Source organism: Acinonyx jubatus, chromosome F2 (genome assembly GCF_027475565.1).
Source record: "Acinonyx jubatus isolate Ajub_Pintada_27869175 chromosome F2, VMU_Ajub_asm_v1.0, whole genome shotgun sequence".
Classification (NCBI taxonomy): Eukaryota; Metazoa; Chordata; class Mammalia; order Carnivora; family Felidae; genus Acinonyx; species Acinonyx jubatus.
The window spans coordinates 45,845,850-45,863,570 of NC_069394.1; the positions used below are offsets into that span (position 1 = coordinate 45,845,850).

General features: G+C 34.8%; 1 protein-coding gene across 2 annotated transcripts in view; it reads right to left on the bottom strand.

Annotated features, from left to right (window-relative positions):
- Window positions 1–727: 727 nt before the first annotated feature.
- The window catches only part of RIPK2 (receptor interacting serine/threonine kinase 2), a 31,550-nt gene continuing 14,556 nt past the window's right edge, over window positions 728–17,721 (bottom strand). For both annotated transcript variants that reach the window (XM_027064270.2, XM_053208663.1), the window contains exons 4-11: window positions 17,393–17,550; window positions 16,636–16,685; window positions 15,150–15,311; window positions 10,733–10,818; window positions 7,280–7,369; window positions 6,316–6,409; window positions 4,529–4,684; window positions 728–3,931 (exon numbers count right to left, since the gene is read on the bottom strand). In XM_027064270.2, the coding sequence (XP_026920071.2) occupies window positions 3,594–3,931; window positions 4,529–4,684; window positions 6,316–6,409; window positions 7,280–7,369; window positions 10,733–10,818; window positions 15,150–15,311; window positions 16,636–16,685; window positions 17,393–17,550 (1,134 nt within the window). In that variant the 3' untranslated portion in view covers window positions 728–3,593. The remainder of the gene's footprint in view (window positions 3,932–4,528; window positions 4,685–6,315; window positions 6,410–7,279; window positions 7,370–10,732; window positions 10,819–15,149; window positions 15,312–16,635; window positions 16,686–17,392; window positions 17,551–17,721) is intronic.

Genomic DNA, 17,721 nt, shown 5'->3' on the forward strand with positions numbered 1-17,721 from the left:
ATATGTTAAAAGAAATACAGATCATACCTCTTAAATAGCCATTGAAGGAAGGGATTATTTTAAAGTACAAAAAAAGCCATCAGGAACAGAAGTTACCTGGAAATATATAAAGAGTTGCCATATGGGTAAGGGAATAGATGTACTCTATATACTATCCAAATGTTTGGAACCATGACCAATAGATATAAACAATAGGGAAATAGATTTTTAAATCACTGTAGGAAAGAAGTGACCTGTCTGGAGATTAAGCATATTGCCTGAATAGGTAAATGTTTCCCCCCCTCATCAATACAAGTTTTTGATCATGAGATACTTATCTATCTATAGTCTTTATTTGAGGAATTTGAGGCATAATCTTGCATAATTATTCCTTTCAACCTAGACATTCATTAATTCTAGGACATCAAATTTTAAAAGATTAAGAGTGAAATTGGCAACAAGATTAAAGGCAGCATAATTTTCCAGGAAAAGGTTGAGAAGGGACAGATCAAATAAAAGAATTTTGTTTCTAAAAGAAATCTGGGTGTGTGACTTTGAAAAGAAAAAAAGTCCAGGGAAGGGGAGGAAAAGCAGGAGGTTGTTTGGGAACTGGGCTTGAGAGATGAGAGTACAGAGAAAAAACGCATTTCTGAAACCAGTGAGAGGTTTTGAGGATGGCTACACATGAAAGATTACTGATTCTCCTGTTCTCCCAATTGGTCATAGTTTTTCATCATAAATTAGGAAATTGAGTTGGGGTGGGGGAGGGTGAACAGAGGATTACCAACAGAAGGGAGATAAAAACCAGCTGCCGCTGCTGGGTACCTCCACTGCCACACCCCGGTCTTTTCACCGTGATGCCAGTTTCTCTAGTATAACTTTCAACGCATCCAGTCTTGCTTCTTGGCTTTCCCCACATCAGCTCTGCTCTTCTGCTGTCGTAATTCAAGTGTCTGATCCCTTCTAAAGTACTTCTTTAAAGAGCTGAGTGATAGATCCAATCAACTGATCTGATTATCATATTTAAGCAATCTTTCCAACATGCAACACATGTCTAATATTGTTTTGGGAATTCAAGTGGATGCAAAAAAACCCAAAAGTTAAATTTCCTAATCACACCTCAGTTCTGAGACTACACCTCCTGAAGACAAGTGTGGCAGACACAAGGAAAACTGATCTGTGAACTAAAGGGAAATTATCTTATGCATAGTTCTATTTTGTTTCCTAAAAACAAAGGGGCTTGAACTTTAGCACACACATAATGGTCTGGATGGTTTATTGACATAGATTTCTGAACCTTACTACCTGAGATTAGTTCAGGTCTGAGAGAAGGGCCCCGTGAATTTGCCTTTCTCACAAGTTCCAAGTGATGTGAATGCAGCTGTTCTGTGGACATTTGTGGGTAAGACTGTTTTAAAACAGATGAACATAAGGGAAACAAAAATAATATAAAAACAGGGAAGGGGACAAAACAGAAGAGACTCATAAACGTGAAGAACAAACTGAGGATTACTGGAGGGGTTGTGGGAGGGGGGACGGGCTAAATGGGTAAGGGGCATTAAGGAATCTACTCCTGAAATCATTGTTGCACTATATGCTAATTTGGATATAAACTTTAAAAAATAAAAAATTAAATTAAAAAAAGTATAAAGGAATGTCTCTCTCAAAAATAAATAAACATTAAAAAAAAAACAAAAACCAAAGTACAAAAAAAAAATACACTGCAAGGAATGCCACTTTCAGATTATCTAGTACTATCTAGTTAAAAAAGAGATAATTATAGATTATTAGGTCCCTTCCTTAGGTGACTGAATCTTACTATCATCCTTCTACTATGCTTCAATGATAGCTGGTACACTCACATTCTACCTATAATTCAGTATTTTGGATTGTCTTGATTATAAAATGAAACTTTATATATTATACATACACAATTAGTACCACTTGTGATATGTGGATCATTTTCAAATAAAATACAATTTTTAAAAAAACTGTAAAATTCTTGCTAAATACTGTTTCTGAAGTTGTGAGACTGAAGCCTATTCTTTTTCTTAACAAGGGGGATTAAAACATGACAGCACAACTGTGACATTCTCCTTTACTTAATTAGAAGGCTCAAGGAAGAACTGAAAGAACTTCCGTACCATATGACTCAAATGTTATTTGGTGCTGTATCTATGTACTACCTAAAACAATCTCATTTTCTCAACTTATTTCCCAAATTAAATCCTTATCCTAACATTTAAAAATAGGAGATAGAATAGACAACTCATATACTTAATTGGTTTCCATCTTTCCCTAGTAATTTCTGTATTTCTCAGAGATACAGTAATGAGGCACCACCAGTTAGTGTCAAGCTCCAAATGGAGATTAAAACACTCATTGTATAATCTTAATAAAATATTTAATTGCCCCAATACCTTCTGGTCATTTAAAAAAGATGTTAACAGGGAAAGAGAGGGAAGAAGGGAGGGGCAGAGAGAGAGGGGGACGGACAGAGGATCTGAAGTGGGCTCTGCGTTGATGGCACATAGCCCTATGAGGACCTTCTGATCATTTTGACTCTTACTTTTTTTTATAATACTGTTGGTCTGATACCTCTTGAAAGTCTGTACTTTTGAATTTATCCTGCATCACACTTTTTGCTGACATTGGTAATAAACATTTTCAGAAGAGAGATTATTCCTTGTAAGTTTTCATTTAGTGACATAAGCTGTTAAACATAAAAATAACTCATGCTCTATCTTTATTGTTTTGGCTAAATCTGGTGAACAGATTAATAAGATAAAGATGCAGCCTTGATATTATGCAGCAATTAAAAAGGATGAGTTAGATTTATGTATGATCTGGAAGGCTACACATGATGTACTATTAAGTGCAAAAATTAGTGCCGTATAACGTATTAAAATGATAATACTAATGAAAGACCCTTTCCCAAATGAGCATATACTTTACATAGGAGTAGGAAGAAGGGTAAAGAAGGATACACATTATGTTGTTAACTTTGGTTACCTTGGTTGCTGGTTGTGGTTAGAAATGAGGGTGGAAACATGCTGAAAGATAAATTTTTTCTTCATATATTTTGTATTTTACCTTCGAAATATTTTTTTAAAGAGATTCCAATGAATAAGATTTAAAAATGTAATCTGGATAATAAAGTTTAATGAACAACTTTTTTGGAGAGGATTTGAACCTGGGACTACGCATGAGAAATGCTGTACTATCTCTAATTTAAAGGTTACATTTCAAAAAGCCAAACTGTATCTGAGACAAGTAATAAATAATCCAAAAGAAAGTGAATATGAAAATGGCTTCCATGAGAAATGCATGATACCGTAAGACATTGTTATGTGCAAGAATGACATTATATTTGAAAACTAATTTCAATTAACCAAAGAGACAAATCGAACTATCTAGCAAAATGCAAACCTTCTACTATATTAATTAAAAAAAAAAAAACTGTAATGTCACAGGAGAAGACTAATATTTACCTGAGGAAGAAACTCCATTAAAGCTTCTAATACTCATGTGGATTTTGTAAAAACAATATGATAAAGGCAACAGAAATATAAAATACTCTCATAGAATAACTTTTCTTCTTGAAAGAGAGTCAGTTACAAGCTTTTATTTTGACATAAATTTAAAGATTGTGATAGAGAAACCACAAGTATTTCCGGGTAAGGCTGAAGACCCATTTGCTTGTTATCTTTCAACTTTTGTACTATAACTCTGGCAAATTCTTCTCCTTGAATGTCAGTGGTGTCCAGTAACTGTCTGACTTTTGAGGTTCTTGTAGGTTTGGTACTAATGAGTTCATAGTCCTCCTTCATGATCAAGTCCCTGGACAGAAGAGCATCCAGCGACTGGTTAAGGCAGGCTTCTGTCATCTGGCTCACAATATCTTCCCTTTTGCTCTGGATCCACTGTTGGGCTATGCCAGGCTGTAATCGCTCTGTAGGAGAGCAAGGGATGACAAATGAGTTGAGAGGACAGATAGACAGCTATGAAAAAAATTGGATGAAAAAAGAAACAGTAAGGAATAAAACCCAATTTTACTGTGATTAGGCTAATATGAAATACAAGTACTTTGGGGGATTCTGTTAATTGTCAGGAAACATACAGATATTTGGGTTCTCTCTTCTTTTCCCTTCAGTTCCCTTCCCAGAAAAAGCCTTTTTATATGCTATAGATCCATAGGAGCAAGCCCCACTCTGTTGCAGATATCTAGATCTATATTTCTATATCTATATATTTAATATAAAAGATACCTGCATATTTTTAAAAAACAAAAATAACTCTACCTTTAGTAACATATTAAGTCACACCTCCTCCTGGCAGTCCCTCACTAGATAGGTGTTCATGGAATACCATGTGGGCCTATTATTACATGTCAGCACTCACAGCTTCCAGGATTGGAAGGGCTTTCTTTCTTAAGAAGGTACATATTTATCATGTTGAAGAAATAAAGACAAAACTTCCTGTATGGCAAATCTACTGAACATATAGCTGTGAAGTAAACGGCATCATTTACAAAGTGTTGTATACTTACCTGAATTTCCCTCAGCTGAGAGTGGATTTATTACTGCTAAAGAGCATGGGGCGGTCCTGTGCTCACAACAGGTCACCTTTTGAGCTACAGAAATGTGACTATCACAACTGTGATTTACTGGATAGTGATACAGCGTAGAGAAGTCTTGAGTTTTTCCTACAAAACACAGTATCTTCGTTAGGGGCAGAAGAGTCCTTAGCTACTCTTATTAGCTAAAATATCAACATCTGGATCATACAGAGTATAGTATTCAATGTCTTTACATTTTTACTGGAATTAAAGCTGGTTCATAAATCTAATCCACAAATAAATACATTTTAGAACAAAAAGGGTTTATGAAAGTTTTTTACCATACTTTTGTGTTTATGTAAATTATAAATTATGGAATTTTACTTCTTCATATAATCACATAATTCTTCTGTGTCTTCTTTCTCCTTCAGCACGTTAAGTGTGTCCTCTAAATCTATTTATGATGTGTGTTTTTCTACACCCTTCTCTGGTAATCCTATTCAATCTCAGGGCCTCAACTGTCACCTCTCTTCCCAAATCTATGTAATTAAATTTTCTGTCTTCGTTGAGCCTTAGTCTTAAATTTTCAACAGCCCACTGGACATCACCCTCATGTGTGCTGCTAAGCACCTCAAATTAAAAACAAAACACTAAAAACTTAATTACACATCTAACTCTAAAATCCGTTTCAACTATTTCTGTTAATAGCACCAATGTTCTCCCAGTCACCAGGCTTGATAACTTGTTCAGTTCTTTTGTCTTCCTTCCTATAAGTGGAGATCTATAAATTCTTTCTTCCCACAAGTGAAGAGCTATAGAGCCCCTCAGTGTGTTCTCCATAACATCCCTTTCACTCTTTCTTCCTTCTTCTACTCTGAGGTCTCATAATCTCTCGTGTACTGCAGTAACAGGCCAAAAGTCTAACTGATTGGTTTCCCCACTTCCATTCTCCTTTTCCTTCCAAACTATTCCACATATTCTAGACAGGATGAGTCTTCCTAGAGCAAAAAGTTTTTTATCAAGTCACACCCTTGCTCAAAAATTTGCAATAGTTGCTTCCCACCCAAGAGAAAAAGCTTAGCCTAGTGATAGAAATTGTGATGGTATGACTCTACCCTACTGATCTTTTATCTTTATTAATTCATATCCTCTTCACCAGCTAAACCCAACTACTCACTGTTCTTTGTGTTTTCTTGCTTCTGTGCCTCTATGTTGTTCCTTTTGCCTGGAAGGCCCATCTTTATAACTATAGGTCCAACCTTCAGTCAGAAACAATTTCTTCATGATGACAACATGGTGTAGTGGAGTGACATGAAAATATTTATCAAAAGACCTGGCTTCGAGTCTTGGGTTTGCCAGCTACTAACTATGTGATCCAGGAAGTCTTGATCTTAAAAATCTGTAAAATGAGGAATATCTCCCTCACAAGGTTGTTGTGAAATACTTTGTAAAAACTGTTACTTTTCCAGTGTATTACCATAGCTTTACATCCATATCACTTTCTATCTCTTTACTATGGTTATTTAGAAATATTACTCTTCCCTTAGAAGATATGTTTTTTAGAGTCTAACACAATGCCTTCAATATTTTAATGTATTTGTAGAACATCCCAGTACTATTTTCACATCTTTAGATTCTGACACTTAAAACAAAAACGAGTCACGACTGCAAATGAAAGACATGTTCCATATAAACCATGACTGCTTACCAATGATACGATCTTAAAAAAAAAAAAAAAGGAAACCTTGCCAGCAATACTGATTGAAAAGTTTACATACTAGGTAAAAAATCACTGTCTTGAGACGCTGACAGGGACTTTGAGGCTCCAGTGGAACCACTAGTTTTATGGAGCTGAGAGGATCCACACGATTCCTAAAGTAAACAGAGGATAAATGATTTAGATTAATAGAAAATCATTTTAAAAGTTATACGGTTTTAATTTCTAAATAGTTGTTGCTTTTGGTTTACTATAAAAAAGAACAAAACTATTACAATTTATACCTTACAAAATTAAAGAAACACATATATAAAATAATAAGCTTTATATATTCTTAGGAGAAATTATTAACTTGAAATATGAATGAATGCTACTGAAGAAATCTTTCCTTTTAGATGGTCATGCAAATGGCATTTTCCTTCCAGTAATCACTGCAGGAGGTAAGGATAAGGGTGTACATTGGATAGTTTACATTTGGATAAATATAATGGTAAAACTATAATCAATGATTTGTCTATATACCACACAGGAATACTGCTCATTGTATAAAACAATGACAGGACAAAAGTTAATGGCAAACAGAAAAGCAAGGACTATGTATGATTCAATGAGATGAACATGGCATGAGAATTAGGAACACTGGATTTCAAACTGGAGATTGCCATGGGCTACCTAATAAATCCTAAAATCTCCCTAGCTTAGCTTTAGCTTCCCACATATTAAGGAAGGAATTAAGACTAATGACTTGTTTTTTAATTTAATTTTTTTTTAATGTTTATTTTTGAGAGAGAGAGATAGAGTGTGAGCATGGGAGGGGCAGAGGGAAAGGGAGATCCAGAATGTGAAGCAGGCTCCAGGCTCTGAGCTGTCAGCACAGAGCCCAACGCAGGGCTCGAACCCATGAACCGTGAGAGCATGACCTGAGCCAAAGTCAGAGGCTTAACTGACTGAGCCACCCAGGCACCCCAAGACTTAATGATTTTTCATATTCTTCTCACATTTTGAGTTTATCGACATAATTTTACCTCTTGTGGCTCATGAGTTACAGGTATGTTCAGAGATGACGCCATTTCCTTCTTGTCGCATAAGTGAATAGTGCTCAAAGTACTCTGTAACTGGAATGAATGCATACATGTACTTTAGTTGGAAGTGATTAGGAAGCTTTATGAATAAAATACAATCTACTTAACATAATTTATGTTTATACAAAACAAATGGAAAGTAAAGTTACATCATTTGAGGATATATGATCTAAATGTAGAGACAGTGCAGTATAGGAGTAATAACTTTATAGAGAAACAAACTTTGAATCCTGCCTCATATTAATTGGTTACCTTGAGCACATTTATCTTTAAAGATTGACTAATACCTACATGCAGGATCGTTTTAGAGATTAAGTGAGGGAATGAATATAAAGTGTCTGATAAAAACTAGGTACTTAATAAATTTCAATTTATGTATGTGTATGTATCTATCCATAATTCTTAAGCATTTACTATATTTTAAGCACTGTGCTTGTAAGTACAGTATTATTTTACAGATAAGAAACTGAGGGCTGGAGTAAGTAAAGGATGCAGAGGGTACTAATGGAATGATGGGGGCTACGTAGCCAATCAGGTCTGGTTTAGAATCTCAGGATACCTAACCACTGGATTTTAGGTGTGAGACTTAATTTCAGTTTACTTATCTGCAAACTGGAGATAAGAATACCTACTTTTCAGGAATACTGTAAGGAGGATTATAAACAAAAAAAGCCCTAAGATTACTTAGTTAGCCTTCAATAAATGCTACTAGCTATTAAGCAAATGAGTTACATACATGCTATACCTCTCTATTAAACTCATTTAGTGATTTATTCCCATCTCTATAAAGCAATCTTGGATTAACTGCCATCACTAGTGAGTGATTTAAAAAACAAACCTATCAGTATGCTTTTTTTTTTCTCCAAACCAACATAATGCCAACTGCTCCCAGCCCTACATTATTCATACTTATTACGGTCTTCTCCATTACCGGCTAAGGAATTTTAGAAGAAAAGCAACTATTCATCTATATTTATAATCTACCTACCATAGCACTTTGCACAAAGTAGTCCAATGAACATTTGTTAAATACATTTTTATGTGAACTTTTAGAGTTATTCTTTGGGTCTGTCTCTGTTATACAAGGCTTTTCTGTGATTTTAAATTTACTGAAACATTTTTGATAATGCAATATCCTTGAATTAGTAACATTATTTTTCATAACTAATCAGTTATGATAATTCAAGTTATTTATGAACTAGTAAATCAATCCCTAGAAGGAAATGAAATGGAATATTAAGGAGAAACTCCTTTTGGTTCAGTTCTTATTATTTAATTTATAAGAAAGGCTATCTGTGAAAACATAAATTATGGGACCTGGTTCAAAGAAATGAAAAAAATGTAGGAACCTCAAACGAGTCACCTTAACTGGTGGTCTTTGTTTTCAGAAGTTTCTTGATGAAAAAGCTTATTAAATTTGTATTCTATTGTTGGCCCTGCCATTAACTAGCTGCGTAGGGTATTATGTAACTTTCCTATACCTCAGTTACCTCATCCATCAAACAGAAATGATATTCTTTCCCTACTAGTTTCACAGAATTGATACAGAATTTCTTTTTAAAAAAATTTTGAGTGAAAACAATACAGCTATTTAAAAACGCCAAAGAAAGTAATGCTTTTTTAGTAATTTAGCAATGCTATCATCAAAGGGTATTCAGGTATTTGAAAATATGTACTTTAAACTATTTTATTTAAAAAAACAAAATTTCTTCTAAAATTTAAGGTTTATTTAATTTTTAAAAATTTATTTGTTTAGAGAAAGACAGAGACAGTGTGAGTGGGGGCAGGGCAGAGAGAGAGAGAGAGAGAATGAATATGAATATATCCCAAGCAGGCTCCATGCTACCATGCAGAGCTGGACGTAGGGCTCAAACTCACAAACAGAGATCCAGACCTGAGCTGAAACCAAGAGTTGGACACTTAACTGACTGAGCCACACCCCAAAATTAACCATTTTGGATATAGGTCATAGTATTTAAGTAGTTTGGGGACAAGAAAAAAAAACTGATATGGTTCTCTTCCACTTTACAACCAAGAGAACCAATTCTTCTATTCACCTTTGCTTGGCAGAAGAAGAAAAAGCTGGAAGGAGACAAAGAGAACTGAAAAGATAAAGCAAAAATAAGTATTACAGAAGTCTGTAGCTACTAAGAAGTGGAGACACTGGAATGTGCTAAAAAAGATTGTACCTACTGAGAAGTAGGAAGGTCAGTGAAAAGCTATCAAAAGAATTAAAACACAGTTCTTTAGTGCCTTAAAAAGAGGCACTGATACTGCTATCTTCAATTTTCAGTTTGGTTAAAGGTAGTCGTCTTCTTCACATATTTCCCTTTTAAACCAAGGTTATGTCAAAGATACAGCAAATTGCAAGAAGCAATCAAGGTCATGTAGTGATACATAAATTGTAGACTATGCTTGTTCACAACTTAAGACTTTGGTTAATAGCTGATTATTTTTATTATTATATCTCAAATGCAATTTAATGAAACTCAGCACTTGCTGAGCTCAACTATGCTTACTTTGTCCCTAAAGTACTGTATGGTTACTTTTTAATACATTTTGATAAATTTTAAAAAATGTTTATTTATTTTTGAGAGAGAGAGAGAGAGAGAGGGAGACAGAGAATCTCAAGCAGGCTCCATGCATTAGCACAGAGCCCAGTGTGGGGCTCAAACCCATGAGCCATGAGATCATGACCTGAGATGAAATCAAGAGTTGGATACTCAATCAACTGAGCCACCCAGGCATCCCTCAAATCTATAATATTAAGAAAACGTTTCAGTAATAGGGCCCTTCAATTGTTCTGATCTACAAAAGCCAGAATGAGTCAATAAGACAATTGTTCTAAGTAATTCTTAGCAACGGTTACTTTGATTTATGTAACATGGAGTGTTTGAGTGGGAAAACAAACCAAAATAAAGCAATAAAAAATACACATTTTAGTCTCAATTAATACAATTCTATAGCTTAACTTTTTATAAATCTAAAAAAAGCCCAAGAACATTGAATAAAAAGAAGTGAAAGAACCCAGATTTCTTTACTCTGTATATATTACAACATTAGGGAAGAAATATAGGTTAAAAAAACTCTAGTGACTTAGGGCATTCATTGTACATAACTGGTATTCATTACACATTTTAAATTTACATTTGATATATGGGAGTTCTAGAAATGTCTCTGAAATCTAGAATTGGCCATTTGAATGAAATGGAAAAGCTCTTTGGTGACAGACAAAACAGTATTCATAGTCTCTGGTAAACTCTACTGCCCTAATACTGTAGCCTGTATTTGTGAAAAGTAGATACACAAAAATGGAATTTAACTAAGCTGAAAATCTCCATGAATTATATATGATTATTTAAATTTCAATTTCCATTATTTCATTTAGCAATTTACCTTTGTTTTCTTTAGTTGAATAACAGCTTCAAGAAAAGTTATCTCTTCAAATGTCCTCAGAACTGGTTCAAGTTCTATTAAACATTCTACATGAGAAAAAAAAAAAACTATTTGAGTTCAGATCTAATCATTAAATTGAAAAATATAAATGCTAATATTTACCTGATAAGGCCCTAGGTCAATTTTTCCCCAAACTGATGACACTCAACTCTGTTAAGAGCCTTTACATATGCATATAGATAGAAATATAGATCATGGAATACACTTGAGGGTCTAAAAATAAACCTTTATAGTTACGGTCAATTGCTTTTTGACCAAGTTGCTGTGGCAATTCAATGGGAAAAGGATCATCTTTTCAACAAGTGGTGCTAGGACAGCTGGATATACACATGAAAAAAGATAAATAATTTAGACTCTTACCTCATGCCATACATAGAATTAACTTGAACCGTATTGTGCACTTAAATGTAAATACAGGAGAAAATCTTCATGACCTTTGGTTAGGTAAATAATTTTTAGATATGACATTAAAAACAGGGTCCATAAAGAATTGTAAATGCACTTCAAAAAAACTGAAAACTTTTGCACTTCAAAAAGCTGCTATTAAGAAAAATGAAAAGACAAGCCCCAGACTGGGAGAATATTTTTTGCATATCATGGATCTGGCTAAGACTTATACCTAGAATATATAAAGAGCTCTGATAATAATAAGGCAAATAAACCAATTCAAAAATGGGAATATAACATGATGCAACCATTTTGGAAAACATTTAGGAGTTTCTGAAAAATGAAAGATAAATTTACCATGCAACTCAGCAACTCAACTCATAGGTACCAATATAAGAGAAATGAAAACATGTTCACACAAAGACTTGCATATGAGCAGCCACAGCAGCATTATTCATAATAGACAAGAAATAGAAACAATCATAATCACTACAACAACAACAACAACAACAACAACAACAACATATAAACTTGTTGCCAAAGGGAGAGGCCAGGGCTCCGGATATAAAACTGAGCATCACTAACGGATGGTATATAAAGCTTTGGTGTGGACTGGATCACCTAGGGGGAGAGTACAGATAGTAAATAGGTAGTAAAGGATCCACGTTAGAGCTCTGAAGCATTCCAACAGTTAGAAATTGAGTAGAGGAAGTGAAAGAGACTGAGAAAGAGAGGATGCTGAGAGTGTAGCTTCTTCTGTCTTGAAGCCACCAGAAAGAAAGTTTCAAGGAGGGAATGTCTAATCTGGTGAGAAGCCAAGTAAGATAAGCAGGATTTTCTAACATTACCATCCTTGGTAACTCCAACAGTGTAGCTTTCGTGGAGATATGAAAACAGAAGACTGATGTAAGTTTGTCAAAAACTGAATTAGACGGAAAGAAGCAGGGAAAACAAGTACGGGTAATTCCTACAAGGTGTTTAGATTTCAATGGGGGCAGAAAAATGAGGTGACACTGAAAGATGATATGGGGTTAAGATTTTTTTTCCTATATAAAGATAGGAGATAATAATGGAATATATCTATATGACAGCTGAATGACCCACTAGATAGGCTGAGATGGACACTCAAGAACAGAGACAGAATATAAGGACGAGAAGCTGAAGAGGGCTTGGGAATTGTATCCAGAGCACAAGTGATACGTTTACATTGTGTTAAGTATATATATGGACACTTTTTTCCACTGGAAAAGAGATAAGTCAGGAAAGATGGATACAAGTACAATGAAGTTTGTGGATACGGTAGTGGAACTGTGGGTAGTACTCTCTTATGGTTTCTATTTCTTAGTGCAGTGTGAGAACAGGTGATCTGTTAAAGGGAAGATGGAGCATGGGACGAAGGAGGTTTAAGAAGGGATGCCATGGGGCACCTGGTTAGCTCAGTTGGTTGAGCGTCCCACTCTTGATTTCAGCTGAGGTCGTGATCCCAGGGTCGTGGGATGGAACCCTGCATAGGGCTCGATGCTGACTGTGGAGCCTGTGTAAGATTCTCTCTCCCTCGCCCCTCTCTCCACTTGCACTCTCTCTCTCTAAAATAAAAAAAAAATTTTTTTAAAAGAAGGGAGGCTAAGGTATTAACCCTGTCTTCTTTTCCTAAGCTCAGAATCTACCAAGAAAAACCACAAAAAAATGATAAATGATGATTAAAGTATCACCTTTATGACCAATAAAGATTAATAGAGAAATTACCTTTAGATCTGTAGCCAAAGGGCTTGGAAAGAATTCACAGCTTTACTCAGCCAGAGTCTACATCTACTTCCACATGGGGGAGCAGAAAATGTATGTATCCTTTAGATAGGCTGACTTCTAAAAGAAGGAAAAAAACTGAGAAGGGACCAGGTAAGCATGCTCAGTTTTTCTCCAAAATTAACAAATAAGATAAAGTCTGAGGAAGACTGTTGAGGGACACATAGAAGTTAGAAAATATTCTCCCTATACTTTGCTTTTTTGGGGATTGAAATGGAATTTCATCTTCACTTTGGAAACATAAAAAAATGGGACTTGTGTGTCTCCGACAGTAATACAATATAATCACTGATTAAGACAGCAAATCTCAAACTTTTAGGTCTCAGGACTCTTTAAAATTATTGAGTATCCCAGTTTTTGTATATGTGGGTCATATCTATTGATACTTACTATATTAGAAATTATAACTGAGAAAATTTTAAAACATCGGAGTGTATGAGAACACATTCCATTAATTGCTGGAGCAGTGAAACCATCATACCTGATTTAGCCTCTGAAAAAATCCACCGTGTACTCATGAGAGAATGAGAATAAAAAGGGAAATTAATATCTTAGTATTTCTTATTCTGAAAACAGTTTTGATTTTGTGAATCCTTGTGAAAGTCTCAGGAACCAACCACCCCAGGGGTCCTTGTACCATACCTTAAGAACAGTTGATCTCTGAGAATGGAATACTAGAGATGTATTTGAGAAGCATAATAGAATTGCTAAGTAGTGTTTAGTGTGTAGTTTTGGCCACTAATTTAAAGAGAAACCAATAACTTCCACTTCTGGAGCAATAGGGTAGGATTTACCGTCCTGCCCTAAAATGACCAAAAAAAACCAAACAAAATACACGAAACAGTGGTTTTCAATACACTAGATACTGGGCAACAAAGGACAGAGATCTCTGAGGTGGGAAACAAATAAGGTGAGCCCTAGGACTGCCCAGGCTTGCTGCCTAGAGAGAGTTTCCAGCTGCAGCTTATAGGGAAAGTAAGGTGGGACCTCACTTCTCAACTGAGTGGGAAGTTAATTGAGGAGAGGGGGCTGAGAGTCTGGGTAGACCAAGGCAGATAGAGTTCAGAGGACAGTACCAGAGAGGGGAGAGGTAACACAGAGAGACAGCTCTGTGATCTGCAGAGGGCTCCTTTAAGTACTGATCAATGCAGGGTAGAGAAATCATTAAGCCGAAAGTCAAAGTCTTCAAAGAACAATAAAGAAAAACCAGGAAGTCTATAGAAAAGTAAGTATTGCCTAATGGTATGATCTTCATAGGAGCTAGAAGTTTTAGAGAATGGAAAAGAAATGAGTATTTGGAAGTGGCACTGGGGACAAGGGAGATATAGACCCTCCCAGATAGCTCTGGGAAATAAATGTGAATCCATTACAAGCAACTTTTGATTTTTTAAATATAGTAATGATAAGCAGTGAACACAAATTGCGAGTAAAAAATATATTTCATTGCTTTTATAGTTAAAAGATGTTTCTTTTAACTATAATTAAATATATTTTAATTATATGTTTAAAATATGTTTTAATTAAATATATTTCATTGCTTTTATAGTTAAAAGCCTAGTCTGTGGCTTATTTTTCACTTTATCTTAATCACATCTCTTGAAGTGCAAAAATTTTCAATTTTTTCCAAGTCCAATTATCCTTTTTTTCATGTATCTTGTTTTTGATGTCATATAGAGAGTTCTTTGCTCACCATAAGGTCATAAAAATTTTCTATGTTTACATTTAGATGATGATCCATTCTACCTCTGAAATAAATCTTAATTCTATCTATCTAATTTTTCTATCTAGGATTACCACCTTAATTAGTAAACTCTTGACAGTCTCTCAGCTGGTCTCTGCATCCACTCCTGCCCTTCTTCAGTCAATTTTCCACACAGCAACAAGAGTGCTCTCTTCAAAACTTAAATTAGATCATGTCATTTCCATACAACACACATATTAATGCTATTCTATTGTACTTGGAGTAGATTTATAACCTTTTGGTGGTAGCCCAACAGCTTCTCCTTATCTCTCTAATCTCATCTCATAAAATAAAAACAGCACCTGAATTAAAAAAAAACCTTTAAGTTTGCCATCTAACTTGTGTAATTTTTCAAGGAATATTTTATTCATAGTATAGTCACTATTTTTCTAATTCCAAATGTCCAAATTAAAACTGTACACTCACTTAGGAAAGATGGTCTTTCATCTGGATTTTGTGCCCATCCACTTTCTATTAGAGAGATCATGAGTGCTCGATGAGGTATATCCAATGGTAAATTTTCTTCATTAGTGTCAGGTCGATGTCCTTGTGACACACTATACATGATCTGCAAAGGATTGGTGACTTCTGTCAAAACAAATATATTTCATTTATTAGAAATATATTATGATCTAATAGATTACTTAAATATGAGGGAAACTTAAACTGTTGGGAATAATGCATTATCTCCCCCCCCCCCCCCCGCTTTCTGTTAAAGAAATATATATGTACAAATATATATTCCAGTCATTGAGATTTGTCTGCCTCCTGTGGTGGAGTTTATAGCTTCACCTCACCTCATTAATTTTAAGCTTGGTCATGTATCTGATTTGGCCAATGGAATGTGAATACAGCAGAGCACAAGTAGAACTGAGTAGAACCTAGTATAGCCAAGGATGGCCACTCACATCATACGTGAATGAGAAATATACGTTTATGTAGTAAGCTACTGAGATTCTGAGGTTGTTACACATCAAACTGACCCTTACGAACAGAATGGAAGAATCAGAATAAAGAAATGGACAATATTATCAGAAAACTTTGAAAGTATTCTTTAATGATTGCTGGTTATTACAGAAGAAGCATGAATAAAATTTTCAAATAAAGAAATTTAGAACTGGACTGAATCAAAAATAAATATTCAAAAATTTCATTTTGCAAATGAAAAAAAAGGACTTGAGATTTAGTGGTGTGATCACAGAGCTAATTACTAACAGAACAAGAATTATAATCTACCTTTTTCTGACCCTTAATCCAGTATAGTTTCCAATATACAGTGGATTCAGAATTGATAAACTATTATGTTTTTATAGTATGTTTCCACAAAATGAATGGTAGGCAGATTCAAAATAAGATGGGCTTTATTTAGATAGTTCTGAATGTGGCCTAGCAACATGATGTCATCCAGAACAAGGAAGTGAGGGGAACCTGGGTAGCTCAGTCAGTTAAGCATCTGACTTTGGCTCAGGTCATGATCTTGCAGTTTGTGAGTTCAAGCCCCATGTTAGGCTCTGGGCTGACAGCTCAAAGCCTGGAGCCTGCTTCGAGTTCTGTGTCTCCTTCTCTCTGCCCCTTCCCCACTCACACCCTGTCTCTCTGTCTCTCTCTCTCTCTCAAAAACAAACATTAAAAAAAAATTTTTTTTTAAAGATTTAAAAAAAGTACAGGGGTGCCTGGGTGGCTCAGTCAGTTAAGCGGCCGACTTTGGTTCAGGTCATGATCTCGCGGTCCGTGAGTTCGAGCCCCACGTCGGGCTCTCTGCTGACAGCTCAGAGCCTGGAGCCTGTTTCAGATTCTGTGTCTCCCTCTCTCTGACCCTCCCCCGTTCATGCTCTGTCTCTCTCTGTCTCAAAAATAAATAAACGTTAAAAAAAAAATTTAAAAAATTTAAAAATAAAAAAAGTACACGTACCTTCAAAAGGCTGTTTTCTGGATAAGACTTCCCATGTGATAACTGCATAGCTGTTTAAGATAAAAATATACATACAATACATTATAAACTAACTATGCATAATAAACTAAAATAGCACTGATTTTAAAAGCTGACTACGGAGAGATCATTTTTGAAAGGGACAAGGTAGTGAAATACTGTATAAAGAACTACCAATACAACCAAGACCATGAATATTTATATACAGGTTTGCTTTGAAAGGGAATTAATCCAATTTGAAAAATTAGCAAATTACTATAATAAAAATTTGAAGTTATAGGAAAGGATAATTTGTTGTGGATGATTCTTTAAAGACCTCTAATTACATGATTCTATTATTCACACAAAATAAACAGCAATAAAAAAGATGGTTTTATGCAGCCCTACTCTATTGACTTTTTTTGGTCTAAATACTATCTCCTTTTGTAGTGTTAAGTGTTGACCACACTGTTTCCTTCCCTCCTCCATCAATGTCAGATATGATTAAAAAAAAAAAAAACCTTTGAGTACTATATTATAAATTCACAGGACAAAAAATGTGTCTTAAATTTTTTTCAAGGATGTAAAAGTAGCTTAAAGCAAGGAATCTTTTATTTGAAAAATATTAATCACTGTGGTCTCTATTTTTGCCACACTTATGAGAGAAGAGTAAAAATCACATTTTAAAATGTAGCTTTGAAATTCTGATTAATCTTATTTTTATACAAAGTTAACTCTGAGCAAAAGTAACAAATTATACCTATATATATCATGCTTGACACTGGCCCTTGATTTTTGTCCAGGTTCATAGTTCTCAGGTGGCATATAGATAATTGTCCCTCCTTCTGGTGAAGATTTACTACTTCGTGATTGTGAGAGGGACATCATACGCCATTTTGATAAACCAAAATCTGCAATCTGTAAGGGAAAAGAGTAAATAACTGAATTTAAAATTTTTTTCTTTAAAAAAAACAAGAATTGACTCTCTTTGTCTATATTCACTGTATTGAGATATGACACTAGAGGAAATGTTCTATATTAATATTTTCTTTCTATATATTCTATCAGTTTCTTTATTAATTCTAGAGT